At 37.8% G+C, this 23,460-nt stretch overlaps 2 protein-coding genes across 2 annotated transcripts; both read right to left on the bottom strand.

Annotated features, from left to right (window-relative positions):
- Positions 1-8,792: 8,792 nt before the first annotated feature.
- On the bottom strand, positions 8,793-9,272 carry LOC114098163 (olfactory receptor 10A3-like). The gene has a single exon (XM_071617135.1). It carries the CDS (start codon positions 9,270-9,272, stop codon positions 8,793-8,795), a length of 480 nt encoding a protein of 159 aa, XP_071473236.1.
- Positions 9,273-22,135: 12,863 nt separating this feature from the next.
- LOC114098162 (olfactory receptor 10A3-like) lies at positions 22,136-23,188 on the bottom strand. Its single transcript, XM_027942270.2, has one exon. The coding sequence runs from the start codon at positions 23,186-23,188 to the stop codon at positions 22,136-22,138; it is 1,053 nt and encodes a 350-aa protein (XP_027798071.2).
- Positions 23,189-23,460: the final 272 nt, after the last annotated feature.

The raw sequence follows: 23,460 nt of genomic DNA, 5'->3' as shown, positions 1-23,460 counted from the left end.
TGCAGTACAGAAGCCCTATATTGTTTCTGCAGACATAATCAAAGAATAAAGTCACACTCCAAAGGCTGAGAATAGCAGCCTGAATTCTGTATAGAAATTCTAGCAGAGGATGAAATGAGGAAAACATCTTCCAAAAAACTGAGGTTGAAACATTTAGAGAAAGGCAAAATACTAACATTAATGACTATGTCTAATATAAAAGGAAACCTGAAGAATTCTTATTTAGAAATTTGATCTTAAAAGTGCAAAGTGCTATCAAGTTCTATTGCAACTTATACGCTATGTAGTTTTAAACTAAACATACCCTAAAGTAAATATAGATATTTTCTAACACTGGTTCTAATCCCATATTATTACCACAGGTATTTTTCATTTTATTCAATTTATGTATATATAAAAATGGAGAGTATAGAAAATATAGTATAATAAAGTAGATAAATGGAAAAAAGCTAATCCCAATATTTATAATAATTCAGTAATAGTGAATTTTATGTAAATTTATGTAAATATTCATTAGATTCAAAACCAATAAACTTTGTGTGACATTTAAAGGTGACAACATTCCACAAGAATGCTCAGGGAAGGTTGTATTCAAATGCATCTATCTCAGAAAACAACACTAGACTATGTGAATTGGCTATAGGCTTATTAATTTCTTATTGATTTCTGGCCAATTCTTTTTGGGATATACTGGGATATGAAATTTTTAGCCCCAAAGATTCAAGATTCTTCTTTGTGTCCATAATGATTTGAGGACAAACCCACTTTTTGGTCAATCTGGAGTTGCAATTTCAAAGTTTCCACTCTCTCCCACGCTCTCTCTTCTCTCACCCCAATCTCCTCATCAAGTGATTCATGGGCTCATTAATTATTCAACAAGCTCTGATGGACCTACCATTTTCTATACTCTGCATCATAAGCAGAAACCCAAACACACAAGCTAAAATAACTGTGACCCTCACCAGTAAGCTACAAAAAATAGTGTCCCAAAACTCTCTATCTTTACCCCTTATACAATGCTCTGTATTTTTCCATTTTTACCAAGTCACATTACATATACTTTTATACAAATCATTCCCACAGCAGTATAATCCCAGGGGCAAAGATTTTGTTTGATTCTTTGATATCTAAACAATGACCACAACAAACTCCAGTTTATTACACATTTTAAAACAATAATTTTAAACAAATAAATGGAATATATTAGGAAAATTAGACTCTAAAGAATAGTGTTAAAGCAAAGTGAAACCAGTACACAGCACAATTGAAAACCAATTGGCAAGTAATAATGGGGGATTTAGACAATTTAAATGAGGGAAAGATTACATGTGGATGGGGAAATGGAGATGACAACCACAGTCACAGGATGCCATGAGTGGAAGGGGCAGTAGGTGGGAGGAGGAAGGCACAGAGCAGGACACCTTGCTCATGGCAAAGGTCCTTGATGACAATACAACTAGAATAGAGCCTACTGTATCTTCTATGATGTTCTGAAAAACCAGATGGAATTCAGGAAGTAGCTGAAAGAGCCAGCAGGACAGAGGACCCCAGCGAGATGAAGATGAATGATATCCTAAGTGCAGATCTGTAGGGCATTAGCAACAGTAAAAGGCAAATGCTTTTTCCTGAGTTGGACCTTAGTCACATATTCAAATCAAATGCCTGTGCAAATCATGAAAATTTATATGTTTTTTTCAATAACAAAAAGCCTTTAAAAAATAGTAAAATATACTCAGGACCAGATAATCAAAACTCATTTTTAATGGCAGTAATAATAATAATAAGCAAAATGCAGACTTAGTTCCAAATATTTGAAGTGGATAGGTTTAAACATTTCCAAAATTTAGAGCATTTTTTAAAAAATTGGAAACCTTTGTAATACCAATTAAAAGTATCTTTTGAATAAAATATGTATAAAAATAGAGTAAGATAACTATGGTTCACAACAGCTAATTGCACAATTCAAAAATGTAGTAGGATTTAAAATGTGCCCACACAAAGAAATGATAAACATCTGAGGTTATAGAAATGCCAATTGAGTTTATTTGATCATTAAATATTGTGTGCATGCATTGGAATGGCACAGAATATATCATGAATATATGAAATTACTATGTGTCAATTACAAACAAGACATATACTTAAATAATAAAGAACAACAACAAAAAACCTATTCTGTGGTCACAAATGACCACAAATGCTACTCCCGCTTTTTATTTGCTCATTAGTTTATGCAATGTCTTCATGATCGAAATTATGATCTGCACTTTTCTGTTGAAAAAAAAAAAAGAAAAAGAAACTGAATAATTAAACCAATAAGTCTGCTTCAAACATTTCAGCTTTGCCTACTGAGCCCTAAGCACTGAAGTATGTCTTCAACAGCATCACCAGCCCTCACTGAGAACTCTCAATGAAAATAACCACTAACAGGCACACAAAAAGAAACTGCACTGTCTTACCCATTGACTCTGACTGTCATTTGCCTGCTACTTTAACAGCACTCTCACCACTGATCAAAAGACACCTGTTCATACATGCAATTTATTGATTCAGTGCACTGATTTTTGACTTCCTATGACATAGATTCATGTGTCCCAGAGAATCCCTTTGGAGAGAACTTGGAATGCTTCCCACAAACCTTCTCATATTTTGTATGAGAGTTACAGAGACTTGAACCTGGTCTCTCAGGGAAGAAAGCTCAAGAGAACACACATGGAGCGCCAGCCCTCCATGTGTCCACAGGGATTGAAGGCCTTGTACACATGAGACTCAACTATAATGCGACGTCTCCCAGTAGGAGTTTTGTGAAATCAGAGGGTGAATGAATGTTGTAAACAAGGAAAGAAGGGAGGAGTCCACGGAGGTGTGAGCAAAAGCAGGTGGCAGGTGGAGAATTCAACTGGACAGAATGCACAGTTTGGGCAATGGTGGGAATTAGTAAAGGCAAGAGGATTGAAGCCTCTGAGATTTAAGTCTGGATGCCCCTGAGCCCTGAACTTGCATATTTTCCAGAAGAAATACAAAGTCACTTACATTTTTGAGAAAAAGTGTCATTACATAATGTTGATTTCATGCATAGAACTTCTTGATTTGGAGTCAAAAGTTCTGGACTGGTTTATAGGACCTGGAGCACACCACTGAACTTCTCTGCTTCTATTACTTTCTATGTAAAAGAAAAGCATTATTATTAATCTCACAGGGTATATATGAGGATCCGGGATTCTTGGCTCAGTGTAAAGTGGCTAGAATAGTGAAGGGGACATGATATCAATTGCAGAGTTCTCTAGTCAGTACCTGAAATTCAGAGAAATTTGGCTATTTAATCAAGGATAGAGCTAGAGCTAGAAAAAATCTAAGGCCTTGATACATGGTATGAGGATGCTGGTTGGATGCCTACAAAGATTTTGTTTGCTAAGACTTCTCTGACCATTCTTATACTGCAACAGTAACCAACCTCTTACAATTAAGAGCAGGAAGACAATAGCATAGATGTGCCATCTGGTTTGGAGAGAAGTAGAAGGGTACCCCATTCATCTTATCACCTTTATGCCAGGCCTATAAAAAGGGGGTCCATCACAGCATTGCACAGCTAGGGAAACACTGAAGGGAACTAAACAACAAAGGAACTACACCCGTAAAGACCTGCAGGATCTGGTCAGCCTGTACCAATAAGGACAGGGGAAAAGTCATGGAACTGAATATGAGGGTATGGATGAGGAGGTTGGTAGTGCCACAAGATAAAGGAGAATTTACTGATTTGGTCCTGAAAAAAAGACAGAAAATCTGGCAGCCACAAGGCCTAGGGTTAAGACATACTGAGTGGATATAGAGTGTGAAGGTCCTGGCATCCCATGTTAACATTCAACCATGTAGTAAAGACTCAGTTATTGATTTTAACCAGCCTCTCTCAGCAGCTACTCCCTTGCTGGCATGCTGCCCATAAGAACTCTCTGTTTAAATACTTTGATGGATGTTTAGTGTCCACTCACACATTCACTAATCTCTTCTAATGAAAAGTCAGCTTTTAGTTTGAGTCACCGCAATCTGACCTGATGTTGTCAATTCCTACCTTCTTCTCCATCTGGAATGTTTGTCCCTTGATGTTTCAGCTGGATAATAGCAACAGCCATAGCAACAGAGAAGAAAGTTATCCTTTAGCCCAAACTACATGGTCACCATTTACCAAGACCTCTTCAATTTACTGTCTCGTCAGAAACACATTAGAAACCAAAAGTCAATTGCCCTTTTCTTATTAAAAAAGAAAGCATTTGATAAGCACAAACTCTGTCTCAGGCACTGTGTTAGGCAGGTGGGGCACAGTGGTAGACAGATTTTTTTTTTAGTCACTGTTATCACTACTTATCAAATGAAGCCTTCCAGCATTACACAGATCACATTTAAATGCTTGAGAAAGACTCAAGATATAAGTGTCCTACAAAGGCCAGGGGGAGTATTTTGATCTACAAACTGTACATGATATTAAAAAGGCAGCTGTAAATGTGGGACTACAGATCCCACATCAAAACTTACGTGCTGTTTCCTTCTTCTACTGTCTCTTCCACTTCCCACTGTTAAGCAAGAGTGGGGACAGGTAAAACTCTAGACATAAAGAAAATGGCCTGCAATCAGAATGAAGATTTAAAAAAAAAACAGATTTTGTGCCAAGAATACTAACTATATATTAATAGTAAATTTCAGGCTTATTCCTGAACTTTATCCTGCTCAGCTAATGGTGCCTGCACTATCCCTTCTTCCTTCTATCACATGGAAAATACCTCTGTTTATTGTCCTAGCAACCATTACAAGGTACATTTAGGGAAAAGGAAAGTGCATTCTGTTTCATAAAATAAAACTAAAATTAAATGGTATGGAGTAAGATCCAGGAGTTCAGAGAAAACATGAAATGGGTAGTTGAGAGGAGATCCAGGAAGGCCATCTTCAGCAGATGACATTTTAAGGAAATCTGAAGAAACAGCAAGAATTATCCAGCTGAAACATCAAGGGACAAACATTCCAGATGGAGAAGAAGGTATGAACTGACAACTTCAGGTCAGAATGAGGTGACTCAAACTAAAAGCTGACTTTTCATTAGAAGAGATTAATGAATGTGTGAGTGGACATTAAACACTTATCAAAGTATTTTTATAGATTTATGTTTTTAAAATTCACTTATTTCTTGTTTATGTTGATTGAGTTTGAAAATTTGGGGCCAACTTCAAAACCCACACAGCAGAATTTCCAGAATTGGTCTCACTAAAAGGCATGAGATTTAAGTTAATGTTGCCAGAATTACTGGTATTAAGAGTAGAAACTTAAAAAGAGTCCTTATCTCAATGCTACCGAAAATAAAAGACAGAGATAAGCCCAACCAACTTCAAACGACTCTCTGGTTAAATATTTTGTTTAGTAATGGGTGTTTAGTGTCCACTCACACAGATGATTCTTTTGTTTTTAATCTCTTCTAATTTTTGACACAATTGCCTAAAACCTATGTTGAAGAAACGATAAGCCTTTTTAACAAATGGTACTTGAAAAACTGGATATCCACATGTAAAAGGTTCAATCTGGATCCCTCTTTCTCTTTCTCACTCTACACAAATCAATTCAAATTGGATCAAAGACCTAGGAATAAGACCAGACGTCATACAACTGCTAGAAGAGGACATAGGAGAGACTCTAACCTATAGGTGCAGGCAACAACTTCCCCAGAGGACTCCTAGAGCTCAGGAAGTAACGCCAAGACTCAAGAAAAGGAATGACACCAAACAAAAAAGTTACACAGCAAAGGAAACAACAGCAGGAAGAGAAACCTTCAGAATGGGAGGAAAAAATCTTTGCCAACTCTCCTGACAAAGGATTATATATATAATCTAGAATATATAAATAACTCAAAAGCTCAACACCATACAAACAAGTAACCGATTCAGTAAATGAGCAAAGGAACTTAACAGACCCTCCTCCAGAGAAGTATAAATGGCAATTGTATGAAAAATGTTCAACATCTTTACACATAAGGGAAATGCAAACCAAAACTATGTTGAGATTCCATCTTAACTGAAATAACAATAAATTTTTGCAAAGGTGTGAGGAAAAATCCACTGTTGGTAGAAAAGTAAATTAGTACAGGCACTATGGAAATCAAAATGGAAGTTCTTCAAAAAACTAAACAGGGAACTACCATCATATCCTGCTATACCACTCCTTTGTATCTATTCAAAAGAATTACAGACAGCATATTTTAGATACATGCCTTCCCTTATGTTTATAGCAGCACAATTCACAATAGCCAAATTGTAGAATCAGTCTAGGTGTCTGTCAACAGGTAATGGATAAAGAAAATGGGGTATATGTACATAATGGAGTTTTATTCAACCACCAGAAAGGAAGAAATTATGTTATTTGAAAGAAAATGGATGGAATTGAAAAGAATTATGTTAAGAAAAATAATCCAGACTCAGAAAGAAAAGTGCTATATGCTTTCTCTCATATGTGGAAGCAAGAGAGGAAAAAGAAACAGGGAAGGACCTCATGAAACTAGAAGGGAGCTAAATAAGGTAGAGAAAGGGGTTCAGAGGAAGGGAGGAGGGGAGGGCAAGGGGAGGTACTGGGGAATTAAATTGATCAAATCATGTTATATACATTTACTAATATGCCACAATAAAAGTCACCATTTGGTATCATTAACATGCACCCCAAACAAATGACAGATACGTTATTATATTTCCCAAGATTGTTGAGATTAATTTTAAAATAAATAAATAAACAAAACAAATGGATCCTTTCGGACCAGCTGTTTGTTGTCAAAGTTATGACTAAATGGAGATTCAATATGTCTCTGGAATCCTCATGTATATGATTAAATCATTGGAGTTCAACTGCTATTTCTTACCAGGGACAGAGAAATACCTAATGGTTGACTTCAGTGACTGAAAGTCAAGAGATCTTCCAGTTAACTGTATTTTCCTCAAAGCATTGATTCACTCATAAAGTAAACATATTAACTCAGTATATGAGTGAAAAAAAATGGAAAAAGAATAAAGTTATGTATTTTAAGTTTTGCATTGTGCTTAGATTTTGGCATTTGAATATTTTATTCCCTCAAAGTCAGCATTTGATCAGTCTGTCTATATAAGCGGGAAACTTTAGGACACAAAATTGGCTGATGCCAATCAAATGCTCTGATGAAAAGAATATAAGACAATGTTCAAATAGGGTTCAAACTGGTGTCAATCTTCTGATGAAATTTCTTTTAGTGAAAATTTGATTCATTTTAAGCCTCTATTTTTCACTTTTGGCAGAACTACTGATAAACTTAAAAATGGGTTTCCCACACTGAATGATGACTTCAAATGAGAATAGTCTTTTACATTTTATTGCCATCCCTGGCACAGGAGTTAAGTAACACTATGTCAGTGTTAATCCAGGAGAATGATGAGGTAACTGTTTATCTGGTACTTTACTATTCTCCAGGAATAGTAAATAGGACAGTGAAATAGGACAAAGTATGAAATGTTCCAGATTTTGCACCAGTTAAATTATTCCCTCTAAAAAATTCACACTATAAGTAATGTGATGGAAGTAACACAGAAATTAGACATAATTCCCTAATCATATTGTGTTCCCACAATAAAAAATTTTAAAAATCATGTCTTGTTTATAAACACTTTGAGGACACTTTGACCTACAAAGAAAAATTCAAAGAGAGAATCTAAAATAGTGGTTATGAGTAAAATAATACTTAATATTGCCACATGAGAATCCAGAAAATGTATGCATCATTGCACAAGTCTATGTAAAAGATATGTGTAAAAAATACCAAGAGAGGGGCTAGGGTTACAACTCAGTGGTAGAGCACTTGCCTGGCATACATGCGGCACTAGGTATGATTCTCAGCACCACATATAAATAAAATAAAGATCCATCAAATATATATACATATATATATATATATATATATATATATATATATATATATATATATGTATATATGTATATATACAGTTTTAGATTATTCCTGTGTGGTAGAGATAATGAAGTAGAACCCATTTGAGCCTGAATACATACTTCATTTTCTTACAAACTCTTTAAAAAAATATCTTTAAAGAAATATAAATCACATACACTATTTGTTGGTCTCTTAAGGCTATAACGGTTAGTGAATCCCAGTGAGCCTTCAGGTCAGTCTGAACTAGTTACAGGCATTCAGGGAAGTAACTCTAAAATAGCAATTAAAATATATAAACAAGGGCAGGGTGTAGAGCACAATGATTGATTCCATGCTTAGCATATGCAAGGCCTTGGGTTGGATCTCAACCAACACACACACACACACACACACACATATATACATGTGTATGTGTATCATTCGTTCTATCAGAATGACATTGAGGAATTGATCACATCAAAATAAAAGCATCAATACATAGAAACCTATAGAATTAGATATTTATTGAAGTATCATCTTAATCACAATACTCTGATAATAACCTAAATGCCTATAATAGAGAAGGACAAGACTGTTGTATCAAGTGCTATGGAAACTTTATCTATGAAAAATAAATAACACCACCACAGTAGTAAAAGAGAAGAATCTCCTGATACATTTTTTAAACTCAAGGAATTCAACAATGTGAACTATTACAAAAAATGTAAGGTTATCAACATTTCCAAAATTCAAACGTAGTTCTTTTTAGTAATGAACAAATATCATATAGCTTCTGAACAAGTACGACTGTGTGTAAAACCACCACTCTCTGGCATAATTTCACCAAAGCCCTTTTCATCTCTTTGTTTCACAGGCTGTAGATAAGGGGATTCAGCAGGGGTATGAGCAACGCATAAGCCAATGATATCAGTTTCTTGGTTGCTGGTGAGTAGCTAGATTTGGGTTGTAAATAAGTCACACTGGCTGTGCCGTAGAGGAGGGTGACTGATGTGATATGAGAGGCACAGGTGGAAAAGGCCTTCTGCCTCCCAGTTGTTGATGGCATCTTCAGGATGGCAAAGAGAATTCGAAGGTAAGACAAGAGTATCAACAAGAAAGGAAGCAATATAATCAAAATGGTGCCTGTGAAGGCATAGATTTCAAACAAGGAGGTATCTGCACATACAAGTTCCAGCACTGGGGGAGTCTCACAGAACAGATGATTGATTTCATTGGGGCCACAAAAGGGAAAACTGAATACCCATGTGGTCTGCAGAGTAGCCACCATGATCCCAGAGACCCATGAGAACATTACTAATTTCACAAACACCCTCTTGTTCATAATCATGGGGTAGGTCAGAGGACAGCAGATGGCAGCAAATCAGTCATAAGCCATTGCCCCTAGGAGAAAACACTCGGTTCCACCAAAAAGAAGAATGAAATACATCTGTGCAAAACAGCCTGCAAAAGAAATTGTAGTTCTCTCAAAGGACAGGACCACCAGCATTTCAGGCATGATGGCTGCACTGAAACTCACTTCGACTACAGATAAATTCTGCAGGAACAGGTACATGGGGATATGAAGAGTCTGCTCCAGCAAGATGGCGCCTATGATGGTGGCATTTTCCATCAAGGTCACCAGATAAATAACCAAGAAAACCCCAAAGATCTCTTCTTGGAGTTCAGGAAAGTCAGAGAAGCCCAAGAGGATGAATTCAACCACAGAGCTTTGATTTTGTCTTTTCATTGCAGTACTGGAGCCCTATATTGTTTCTGCAGACATAATCAAAGAATAAAGTCATGGTCCAATAACTGAGAGAAACAATCTGCATTCACCATGGAAATTCTGGCATAGGATGAAAAGAGGAACCCATCTTCCAAAACTTACATTGAAACATTTGGTGAATGGGAAAATACAAAGATTAATAATATTAGTAAATCTTATCAAACATAAAAGTAAAAATAAAAAATTCTTAGTTAGATATTTGATCTTAAAAATGCAAAATTCTATCAAGTTTCTATTGTTAGTTGTACACTATGCAATTTTAAAGTAAACATACCCTAAAGAAATATAGGTATTTTCTAACACTGGTTCTAATCTCATATTACCACACGTATCTCATTTCCTCATTATTTGTAAATATAACAATGAAGACTACAGAAAATAAAGCAGATAAATGGAAAAAGCTAATGCCAACTTTTGATAATAATTCAGGAATAGTGAATTTTATGTAAATTTACTTAAATATTCTTTATATTCAAGACTACTAGAACTTTGTGTGACATTGAAGGGTGACAATGTTCCACAGGATACTCAGGGAGGGTTGTATTTTAAATGCACCTGTCTCAGGTAACACCTCTAGACTATGTGAATTGGTTTGGGGCTTATTAACTTCTTATTAATGTCTGGCTAATTCTGTTGGAATTTATTGGGATATAAAATTTTTAGTCCCAGAGATCCAAGACTCATCCTTGTGACCATGATGATTTAAGGACAAGCCCACTTTTTGGTCATTCTGGAGCTGCCATTTCCAAGTTTCCACTCTCTCCCACTCTTTCTTCTCTTTATTTCCCAGTCTCCTCATCAAGCACCTCATGGATTCAATAATTATTCAACAAGCTCTAATGGATCTACCATTTTCTAGACTCTGCAATATAAGGAATTTGGTACAGACACAATCTCAACAGAAACCTAAGCATACTACCTAAAATAACCTTGACCCTCATTAGTAAGCTACATAAAATAGAACCCATTATTCCCCCAACTCTCTAGCTCTACCCCTTACATATTGCTGTGTATTTTTCATTTTTATCAATTGACATTACATATACATTTATACAAATATCATTCCTACAACAGTACAATCCCTGAGGCAAAGATTTTGTTTGCATTTTAGTATCTATACAATGCCTCCAACAAACCCCAGCTCATTACTCATGTTAAATAAATAATTTTAAAGAAATAAATGGAATATATTAGGAAAATTAGACTCTAAAGAATAGTGTCAAAAGCGTAGTGAAGCCAGTACAGAGCAAAATTGGAAAACAAATTGCAAGTAATAACAAGGGCTTTAAACAATTTAAATGAGGGAAAGATTACATGTGGACGGGGAGCTGGAGAGGACAACCACAGTCACAGGATGCTGTGGGTGGAAGGGGCAGTGGGTGGGAAAAAGGCACAGGGCAGGGCACACTTGTTCAAGTCAGAGGTCCCTGATGGCAATGGGACTAGAATGGAGCCCACTGCATCTTCTGTGATGTTCTGAAAACCAGGGGATAGTCAGCAGGGAGATGAGGAAGCCAGCAGGACAGAGAATCCCAGCGAGCTGAAGGTATATGGTGTCTTCGGTGCAGATCTGTAGGGCATGAGCAACAGCAGAAGGCAAATTGCTTTATTCCTGATTTGGACCATAGTCATATTATCAAAAGTCTGTATAAACCATGACAGTTATTTGTTTTTTAATAGCAAAAACTCTCTTAAAATTAGTAAAATATACTGTGTAGGACCAAATAATCAAAACTCATTTCTAATGGCAAAATAAAAATACTACTAATAATCATCATCATAAGCAAAATGTGAACTCAGTTGCAAATATTAGAATTGGATGGGTTTTAAAATGTAAAAATTTAGAGTAGTATTTGAAAACAAAGGAAAATTTTGTAAACTGATTTAAATTATGTTTTAAATAAAAGTATATTTAAAAACATAGTAAAATAACTATGGGTAACAAAACCTAATTGCACAATTCAATACACTTAACTAGAGAGAATTTTAATGTTGCCACACAAAGAAATCATAAACCTCTGAGGTTATAGAAATGCCAATTATATTTAGCAGATGAATAAAAATTGTGTGGATGTATTGGTATTACATAGTATATATCATGAATATGTGGAATTACTACATGTCAATTACAAACAAAACATAAATAATAAAGAGCAGCAATAAAACTGTGATGTGGTCACAATTGACCACAAATGCTGCTCCCTCTTTTCATTTGCTCATTACTTTATACAAAGTTTTTATGACTGTAATTATGAGCTGCACTTTTCTCTTGAAACAAACAAAAAAGTAACTGAAGGATCAACCAGAAAGTTGCCTTCAAATATTTCAGCCATGCCCACTCATTCCTGAGCACTGAGACAGAAGTATCACCAGCCTTCATTGAGAACTCTCAATTAAAAAACCACTAACAGACACATGAGCAGAAGCTGCACTGTCTTACCTATTGACTCTGACTCTGTCACTTGCATGCTACTTTATCAGCACTCTCACCACTGGTAAAAAGACACCTGTTCATAAGTGCAATTTAGTGACTGAGTGCACTGTTTTTTTATCTCCCATGACATAGAATCATGTGCCCCAGAGAATCCCTCCAGAGAGAACTTGGAATGCTTCCCACAAACCTTCTCATATTTTGTAGGAGCGCTACAGAGACTTGAACCTGGTCCCTCAAGGAAGAAAGCTCAAGAGAATACACCTGGAGTGCCAGTCCTCCATATGTCCACAGGGATTGAAGGCCTTGTACACATGAGACTCAACTCCAATGTGACGTCTCCCAGTAGGAGTTTTGTGAAATCAGAGGGTGAATGAATGTTGTAAACAGGGAAAGAAGGGAGGAGAAGGGGAGGTGTAAGCAAAGGCAGGTGGCAGGTGAAGATTCAGCTGGCAGAATGCACAATTTGGGCAATTGTGGGAATTAAGTAAAGGCAAGAGGATTGAAGCCTCTGAGATTTAAGTCTGGATGCCCCTGAGCCCTGAACTTGCATATTTTCCAGAAGAAATATAGAGTCACTGACATTTTTGAGAAAAAGTGTCATTATAGTTTATTTCATATATAGAGCTTCTTAGAGTCAAAAGATCTGGACTTAGAGCACACCACTGAACTTCTCTGTTTCTATTACTTTCTATGAAAAAGAAAAGCATTATTATTAATCCCAAAGGGTATATATAAGGATCAGGGACTCTTGGCTCAATGTAAAGTGAACAGTGAAGGGGACATGATATCAATTGCAGAGTTCTCTAGTCAGTACCTGAAATTCAGAGAAAATTGACTATTTAATCAAGGATGGAGCTAGAGCTGGAAAAAATCTAAGGCCTTGATACATGGTATGGGGATGCTGGCTGGATGCCTACAAAGATTTTGTTTGCTAAGACATCTCTGACCATTCTGACACTGCAACAGTAACCAACCTCTTCCAATTAAGAGCAATAAGACAATACCATAGGTGTGGCATCAGGTTTGCAGAGAAGTAGAAGGGTACTGAATTCACCTTATCTCCTTTATACCAGGCCTATAAAAGAGGGTACATCACAGCATTGCACAGCTAGGGAAGCACTGAAGGGGACTAAAGAACAAAGGAACTACACCCGTAAAGACCTGCATGATCTGGTCAGCCTGTACCAAAAAGGACAGGAAGAAGTCATGGAACTGAATATGAGGGTGTGGATGTGAAGGTTGGTAATGCAACAAGATAATGGAGAGTTTACGGACTTGGTCCTGAAAGAAAAGACAGAAAATCTGGCAGCCACACGGCCTAGGGTTAAGACATACTGAGTGGATATAGAGTGTGAAGGTCCTGGCATCCCATGTTAACATTCAACCATGTAGTAGAGACTCAGTTATTGATTTTAACCAGCCTCTCTCAGCAGCTACTCCCTTGCTGTCATGCTGCCATAGAACAAAGTGGCCATAGCAGCAGAGAAGAAGATTATCCCTTGGCCCAAACTACATGGTCACCATTTACCAAGACCCCTTCAATTTACTATCTCTTCAAAAATACATCACAAACCATTGAGTAGGCAGTGTAGGACTACAGCCATACACACACTTAAAACCATGCTAGAATTAATGTGATCTCATTTCACTTTGTAATTTTTTAAACACAAATTTATCCAATTCTATATGAATGCAAATAACACCAATGCATAAATTAAATATTTATATCAATTTTATTATGTAATAAAGACTCAACAAAAATAAATTTGATCTAGGTTAACCGTCATAAACCCCAAAAACAGTGCACATAGTTCATGACTAGAAGCATGAATGATCTATCCCCAAAAAGAGACAAATATTCCACACATCCCTAATGAAGCAGAACATGTGTACCTAATCTTAAATAATATCACACAATTAATTTTATTCATATTAAGTTTAAAGTAGTCATGATAAACTGAATATTGAAGATTCCATATTAATTAAACTAAGATTATGTTGAGAGTTAATCAGAATTTTTCTTCACTAATTTCCCACTAGACATGATTGTTATATTCTTAATGGTTCAATGTTTCCTTTTTCCTCACAATTGTGATGCACAATAAAATGCAGCCAAGATATTAAGTGCTGAAAAACACATGATCCCCATTTTTCCAATAAACCACTTATGGGGCCATGCAATTTTCCTCCGAATTTAACCCCATAGCATCTTCTTTGAAGAGTAAGTGATATACAGTAATCAATAAACACACACACAGCTACCACCAAAATGCAAATGGCAACAGCCCAAACAATCGTACAAGCCAGATTGGGATGCACAATTGTATCATTAACAAAAGCTATCAAGTTATGAAAGCTGGAACAACAAATCAAGAAACAGAGAAAGAAATATGTATGTATATTTTTTTACACCAAAGTTGCTGCTCTTCTGAACTCACATGTGTGATTGCCTGTAAATTCAGGAGTCATCTAGAAACTATGAACAACAACCCAACTTCCAACTCTAAGAGAATTCTCAAGCTGCCCCTTCATCTCAAGCTGCCCCATCATCCATCATGGAAAGGTGAACTGGGCGACCTCAGGAATACAAGTTCCTCCCAAGAGGAGTTCAAGAAGTTTGAAAAAATTACTTGGTGAGTATATTACAAACATCAGAGGATCTCTAAAACCCAGAACTTGCTCTTAACTCTGAGATATGGAAACTCCATGATAAACACATCATTTTTCATATCACAAGAAATGGAATATCTCCTTTACTTGGCCACACCAGTGTCCCAAGAGATACCCTGTATCTTTGCATGTGACTGGTCAAACCTCTTGATGGAGACTTCCATGTCCAGAGGGCTGAATCAACACAGGGACACTCAGGAAGGCAGCTGAGGAAACAAACCCTGCCACCCACTAGCCCTCAGCTGTGAAGCACTGGAAGGGCTTCCTCCTGAGGACTGCTCTGCTACCAGTTCTCCTGGATTATTTCTGTGACTATGCCAGACCCTGCTCCAAGGGACCAAGACTTGAAGCTAACATCTTGACTCAGACTGCTCTCTTCTTATTCATGAAGAAAGTATTTGATACGTACAAACTCTCTCTCAGGCACTGTGTTAGGCAGGTGGGACACAGTGGTGGACAGATTCTTTTAGTCACTGTTATCAGTGACTTCACTGTCTACTTATCAAATGAAACTTCCAGCATTACACAGATCACATTTAAATGCTTGAGAAAGACTCAAGATATAAGTGTCCTACAAGGACCAGAGTGTCGCGACCCCTTGCCCGCAAGGAAGACGCAACTCAGGAATCTTCTTTCAGCAGTTTATTCAGGCCCTTGATATTTCTTCTTCTCTTTCCCGGATGCCCCTCCCAGCCTTAATAAAGCATCTCAAGCTCCAATGCAAAGCTGCCACGTGGAGCTTTCTCATAGGGTGATAAAGGATTACGTGCCAACTCTCCAAAAAAGGAGTTGTTTATCACAGGCCACAGTGGAAGCCGGCGCCATCTTCTAATGGCGGCCACGGTCTATAGGAACGGCTCACCACAGTTCCCCCTTCTGTTTTATAAAACAATGCAGGCGAAAGTAGAGGTCCTATCCCACTGTGCAGAAGTGGCTGCAATGTATGGTTCAGTCCTAAGGAGGCGCCTTCCCCAGACCTGATCCCATATCAGCCGACGCCTTTTTTCGTAGGGCGGGGCGTGGACGTCAAACCCGCATGCAATAGGACATGCTTTCCTTGAGGTCCGTTGAGGGATCACTCAAGTGCAGTGCCTTGCCTCGCATCCTGCATCGTGACGACGATGAGAAGTAGGATAACACAGGTAGCCTGGTAATGATGACAAAATTTAAGTTGGCAACACAATCCCTAAGCCCCAGAGGAAGGTAAAGAGTCTGTAGCCGAGAAGAAAGACCAGTCCTGAAACCCATCTGCATGCAATGGTAACAAGACCTGCAGAGTGCAAGGGCTATTCAGTACCGGGAGAGCATAAAGAAGAGGACATGCCAATCCCAGTGCAATGTGAAACTAACTTGGGGTGCAATGGCCATGCCCAGAAATCACTGTTTAAGATGTGCAAGCCAGATTTGTGGAGAAATGCCATTTTCTAAAGCTGCAAGAGCTTGTACAATCATAGCTTTCTCTTGCGCATGGCGAGCTTTAAGGCGACAGAGAAGCCACAAACAAAGTACAACACTGAAGCAACACATTGCACCAAAAATGCCTACCCCCACCCACTCTTTGAAGAAGGAAAAAGCAGAAGATATCCAATCGGTGAATTGACCCAAAGTCACGGGATCGACACGGGTATTATTCAAAACAGCAATCTGAGTTAGTTGAGACTGGATCAAGTCTTCCGCTGCCATGGACCAATTTCCGGCCAAATATTCGCCAATGATGCGGGAGGCATTCCTGGAATCATTAAATCTGACAGAGGTTATACATAAATGTGCACGTTGATCAATACAACCCAAATTTACTAGGTCAGACAGTTCCTCAACTTGAGCTTGAAGCAGATCTATCCTTTGATTAGCAGCCAGAATCCCAGATAAAATGTGTTGATTAATTTTACTTTGGGATTCAAGTATGGTGGATGTTTGTTGAATAACCTGATTAATAGTGGCAGCAGTTTGTACTTGGCTGGCCATGGCTACTCCAGCTGTAACTGCTGCAGCAGCAGATACCGCCACAGCTGTCACTATAGCTGCCGTAATTCCAAAATCTCTACAGGTTCTAATCAATTCAACAATAGGAAAGGATTCTGGATCTGCAGTAACCGGGATCGGGACAAAGGTTGGAATTTTCATAATCACTGCCGTAGTCCAGGAGCCATTCCAACACTCAGACAAGTAGCAAGTAACATTAGAACAATTAAGCATCCCCTGTAATGTAACATTAGCCAAAAGAAACAGGAACGGAGATTGGAGACAGACTGCTGCGGAGGGTAATGTAGCATTAGATAATTGTGAATTATTTGCAAAAATTTTAAGCCTCCTACCTCGCTCCGAGTCTTGGGTAATGCCAGAAACATTAAACAGCCAACTTTGGACTCCTAATATTTCCCTGGGGAAACACAAGCGCGGACTAGACTAGCCCAATCTGAGGGAGTCATACAAAATCTAGTAAGTCCCTCCACCTGAGTGAGAGTGAAAGCGGCATCTATGCCATAAGTGCGGACGGATTCTGCCAAGGTTTTAACTATCTTAAAGTCTAAAGGCTCATGATATCTTCCTCTATTATTGTCCTGAAACACCGGGTACACAAGTCCCATATCTGTATTAACTGTCCTCCAAACTTGCGCATGAAAAGATCTCCCGGAACCTTGGCTCCCCCCCACATACGGGGGTGGGGCAACAGGCATCATATCTTCTTCTAAATTTTCAACCTCCTCCTCCTCAGAATTCTGTTGACCAATATTAGATCCCTCCCCCTTCTTACAGTAGGCATGCGCGCCTTGTGTCTCCTTTTTCTTCTTTTTCATTTTTATCTTATGTAGTTGTTGCAACAATATATCAAGGTCCTCAGAACACTCTGAGCTGCTTGTGTCCTCAGATGTTTTGAATTCGGTCAAGTCTGGATAGAGCCTTCTCCTATTTTTATCTTCAGGCTCTTTTGCCTTCTCACTACTGTTACTTTTGATACTCTCTGCCACTTCACTATGTGATCCTTCAGATTTTTCCTCATGTAGTTGTTCAAGAACGGCCTGACCCTCACTCACAGCCTCTTGGCATTTACCATCTGTTATACATCCTCTAACTAACTTCCAAAGTGGTATAACACCACCCTCTAAGGTGCCTTGCTCACAAGCAAAGTCAAGATCTTTGCCTAATTTATCCCAACTAGGTACAGTAAGGCTGCCCGAAAATGCAAACCACGGTGCAGCGATATCTATCTTCTGTAAAAATCTCTGTAAAGTACTATGTTTCACTTCCAGGCCCTTGGAACGCAACAGGCCATCTAGGGCCAGGAGAAGCGGACTTGAAGATGCGGCACCCATGACACAACAACAAAGGAAGCACAAAAAACAAAAGCGAAATGACACAACAAAAGAAACACAGAAAACAAAAGCGAAAGTACACAGTGCAGCTGCAATAAAATGTAATGCTCTCTCTTTCTTTACAGAGGAGCTGCCCAGCTTTGGTCGCGGGTCCCACTTACTAGGGACTAACCCCGCTTTGGTCGCGGATCCCACTCACCTGGGACTAACCCCGCTTTGGTCGCGGATCCCACTTACCTGGGACTAACCAGTGCACCACCCCTGACTACTGAAAGTTCTGGTTCCCGGGTCTCGGCACCACTTGTCGCGACCCCTTGCCCGCAAGGAAGACGCAACTCAGGAATCTTCTTTCAGCAGTTTATTCAGGCCCTTGATATTTCTTCTTCTCTTTCCCGGATGCCCCTCCCAGCCTTAATAAAGCATCTCAAGCTCCAATGCAAAGCTGCCACGTGGAGCTTTCTCATAGGGTGATAAAGGATTACGTGCCAACTCTCCAAAAAAGGAGTTGTTTATCACAGGCCACAGTGGAAGCCGGCGCCATCTTCTAATGGCGGCCATGGTCTATAGGAATGGCTCACCACACCAGAGGGAGTGTTTTGATCTACAAACTGTACATGCTATTTAAAAAGGCACTTATAAATATAGGACTACAAATCCCACATCAAAACTTATGTGCTGTTTCTTTCTTCTACTGTTCTCCTCCATTTCCCACTGTTAAGGATGGGTGGGGACAGGTAAAACTCTAGATGTGAGGAAAATGGTCTGCAATCAGAATGAATTTTTTTTTTTAAAAAAAAAAAGCAGTTTTTTGTGCCATAAATACTAACTATATACTAATAGTAAATTCAGGCTTATACCTGCACTTTATCCTGCTCGGCTAATGGGGCCTTCACCTTCCCCACCTTCTATCACATGGAAACTACCTCTGTTTATTATCCCAGCAACAAGTACAAGGTACATTTAGGGAAAAGAAAAGTGCATTCTGCTTCATAAAATAAAATTAAGATAAAAGGGTATGGAGTAAGGTCCAGGTTTCAGAGATAACAGGAAATAGGTAGTTGAGAGCAGATCATGGAAGGCCACCTTCAGCAGATGACATTTTAAGGAGATCTGAAGAAACAGCAAGAATTATCCAGCTGAAACAGCAAGTTACAAACATACCAGATAGCGAAAAAGGCATGACTTGACAGCTCCAGGCCAGACGGAGGTGACTCAATTCAAAGCAGAATTTTCATCAGAAAACATAAGCAAGTGTATGAGTGGACACTAAACACCAATTTAAATATTTAAACGGATAGTTATTACACATTTACATTTTAAAGTTCACTTTCTTGTGTATGTCAACTTCAAAACCAGCAGAAAGTGATTTCAAGAATACATCTCACTAACTGGCATGAGATTCAAGTTAATGAAGGTTAGTTAACTAACCTTCACAATGGGAGGAAAATTAAAGTTAATGTTAAATTAATTAATGGTTGGTATTAAGAGTAGAAACATAAAATAAGTCCTTCTGTCAAATTTATATAGAAGAAGAGACAAGTAAGCCCATGTAGCTTCACTCATCGTATTCCTTTTTTTAAAAACTCATCTGATTCTTGACACAATTGCCCAAAACCTATGTTGAAGAAATGATAAGCCTTTATAACAAACGGTGCTTGAAAAACAATATCCACATGTAAAAGGTTCAATCTGGATCCCTCTTTCTCACCCTACATAAATCAATTCAAATTGGATCAAAGTCCTAGGAATAAGACCAGAAGTCATGCAACTGCTAGAAGAGGACATAGGAGAGACTCTTACCTATAGGTGCAGGCAACAAGGACTCCTAGAGCTCAGGAAGTAATGCCAAGATTCAAGAAAAGGAATGACACCAAACAAAAAAGTTACACAACAAAGGAAACAACAGCAGGAAGAGAAACCTTCAGAATGGGAGGGAAAAATCTTTGCCAACTCTCCTGACAAAGGATTTATATCCAGAATATATAAAGAACTCAAAAGACTCAACACCATTCAAACAAGTAACCAATTCAGTAAGTTGGCAAATGAACCTAACAGACGCTCCTCCAGAGAAGAATAAATGGCAATTGTGTGAGAAGTGTTCAATATCTTTACACATAAAGGAAATGCAAATCAAAACTATGCTGAGACTCCATCTCAACAGAAATAACAATGTTTGCAAAGATGTGAGAAAAAGGAACTGTTATCCACTGTTGGTGGGAAAAGTAAATTAGTACAGGCACTATGGAAATCAGTATGGAGGTTCCTCCAAAAACTAAACAGGTAACTACTGTAATATCCAGCTATACCACTTCTTGGTATCTATCCAAAAGAATTACAGACAGCATATTTTAGATACATGCTTTCCCATGTTTATAACAGCACAATTCACAATAGCCAAATTGTAGAACCAGTCTAGGTGTCTATCAATAGATAACAGATAAAGAAAATGGGGTATATGTACACAATGGAGTTTTCTTTAACCATCAGAAAGGAAGAAATTATCTCTTGACTGAAAGAGATCTTCCTGTTAACTGTATTTTCCTCAAACTATTGATTCACTCATAATATAAACATATTAATTCAGTATATGAGTGAAAAAATGAAAAAAAATAAAGATTAAAATAAAAATCATGTATTTTTAAGTGCATTGTACTCAGATTTGGGCATTTGAATATTTTATTTCCTCAAAGGCAGTATTTGATCACTCTCTCTATATAAACAATGAGGAAACTTTAGGTCACAAAAATACAATGAAAGAATTTGCTAATGCCAATCAAATGCCCTCATGAAAAGAACATTGGATGGCATTCAAATGCGATTCAAACTTGTGTTTATCTTCAGATGAAATTATTTTACTGCAAATCCAATTCATTTTATACCTCTAATTTTCACTTTTGGCAGAAGTACTGATAAACTTAAAAACGGTCTTTTAACAATGGAATAATCTTTTACACCTTTATTACCATTCCTGGAGCAGGAATTAAGTAACATTTCAGGGTAAAAGAATAATCTTAGAGAATAGTATGGTGTGTGTTAAAACACATGTGATACAGGTAAACAGGTACCTTACTATTCTCTGAGAATAGAAAAGCATCAAAGAATGAAACTTCCACATTTTACACCTGTGAAAATATTAACCCTGAAAAGTTCACACTGTAAGTCATGTGATGTAAGGGCCATAGAAAATAGGAATAATTCATTAATAATATTATTTTCCCAAAATAAATTGTAAAAAATCATTTATTGTTCACAGATAAATTTGAGGGCAATTTGACCTATGAAGGAAAATTCAAAGTACTCTGAAATAATGGTCATAATGAAAACAATACTTAATATTGCCACATGAGTATCCAGAAAATATATGCATCATTCTGTAAATATATGTAAAAAACACCAAGAAAAATACATTTTTGGTATATCCCACTGGGAGAAGTAGAGCTCATTTGTGCTTGAAAATAATAATTCATTTTCTGATTCATTGAAAAGGTTTTCTATCCAGAAAAAAAAATCACACACACTATTGATTGGTCTCTTGAGGCTATAGCTGTTACTGAATTTCAGTGAGCCTTCAGGTCAGTTTGAACTGGTTACAAGAATACAAGGAAGTAACTCTACAATAGCAATTAAAATATATTAAAAAGTGCAGGGCATGTGGCACAGTGATTGAGCACATGCTTAGCATATGCAAGGCCTTCAATAGGATTTCAACCAACACACACACACACACACACAAAAGTGTAAATAACATTCATTCTAACAGAATGACTTTGAGGAAATGACCACATCAAAATAAAAGCATCGATACATAGAAACCTATTGAACTAGATATTTATTGAAGCATCATCTTAATCACATTAGTCTGATAATGACCTGGATGCTGATAATAGGGAAATGCATGACTAGACTGTTGTATCATGTGGTAAGGAAACTTAGTATCCCTTAAAAACAATGACAACACCATATATTAAAAGAGAAGAATCTCCTGATACATTTCAAACTCAAGGAATTCAACACTGTGAACACATTAATATCAAGAAATGGAATCTGTTTTCATCATTTATTAAGTTCAAATAGAGTTTTCTTGAGGAATGAGCAAATCTCACGTGACTTCTCAACAAGTCAAACTGTAAAACCACCGCTCTCCGCCATAATTTCACCAAAGCCATTTTCATCCCATTGTTTCGCAGGCTGTAGATTAGTGGATTCAGCAGGGATGTGAGCAACTTGTAAACCAATGACATCACTTTTTTGGTTGCTGATGAGTAGCTGGATCTGGGCTGTAAATAAGTCATACTGGCTGTGCCATAGAAGAGGGTGACTAATGTGACATGAGAGGCACAGGTGGAAAAGGCCTTTTGCCTCCCAGTTGTTGATGGCATCTTCAGGATGGAAAAGAAAATTTGAAGGTAAGACAAGAGTATCAAAAAGAAAGGAACCAAAACAATCAAAATGGTGCCTGTGAAGGCATAGATTTCAAACAAGAAGGTATCTGCACATACCAGTTCCAGCACTGCTGGGGTTTCACAAGATATATGATTAATTTCATTGGGGCCACAAAAGGGAAAACTGAATACCCATGTGGTCTGCACAGTAGCCACCATGACCCCTGAGACCCATGAGAACATGACTAATTTCACAAACACCCTTTTGTTCATAATCATGGGGTAGGTCAGAGGATGGCAGATGGCAGCAAAACGGTCATAAGCCATTGCCCCCAGGAGAAAACACTCAGTCCCCCCAAAAAGAAGAATGAAATACATCTGTGCAAAACAACCCACAAAAGAAATTGTAGTTCTGTCCGTGGTCAAGACCACTAGCATTTCAGGCATGATGGCTGCACTGAAACTCACTTCCACCACAGATAAATTCTGCAGGAACAGGTACATGGGGATGTGGAGGGTCTGGTCCAGCAAGATGGCAGCTATGATGATGGCATTTACCATCAGGGTAACCAAATAAATTACCAAGAAAACACCAAAGATCTGCTCTTGGAGTTTAGGAGGATCAGAGAAGCCCAAGAGGATGAATTCAACCACAGAGCTTTGATTTTGTGTTTTCATTGCAGTACAAAAGCCCTATATTGTTTCTGTAGACATGATCAAAGAATAAAGTCACAGTCCAGAGGCTAGGAGTAGCAGACTGCATTCAGCATGGAAATTCTGGTAGAGGATGAAAAGAGGAACCCATGTTCCAAAAAACTTACATTGGAACACTTGGAGAAGGGCAAAATACTAAGATGAACAATATTAGTCAAACTGTCAAATATAAAGTAAAAGTGAACAATTCTTAAAAATCTGGTCTTAAAATTCAAAATGCTATCAAGTTTCTATCA

This window comes from Marmota flaviventris, chromosome 9 (assembly GCF_047511675.1).
Source record: "Marmota flaviventris isolate mMarFla1 chromosome 9, mMarFla1.hap1, whole genome shotgun sequence".
In the NCBI taxonomy this organism is placed as follows: domain Eukaryota; kingdom Metazoa; phylum Chordata; class Mammalia; order Rodentia; family Sciuridae; genus Marmota; species Marmota flaviventris.
The sequence above is the reverse complement of the archived record's forward strand: the minus strand, read 5'-3'. Positions and strand labels throughout refer to the sequence as shown.

What these genes read in the sequence shown, in the direction of transcription:
- LOC114098163 (XM_071617135.1), bottom strand. Translation starts at nt 9,272, where the DNA reads ATGATTATGAACAAGAGGGTGTTTGTGAAATTAGTAATGTTCTCATGG.
- LOC114098162 (XM_027942270.2), bottom strand. Translation starts at nt 23,188, where the DNA reads ATGAAAACACAAAATCAAAGCTCTGTGGTTGAATTCATCCTCTTGGGC.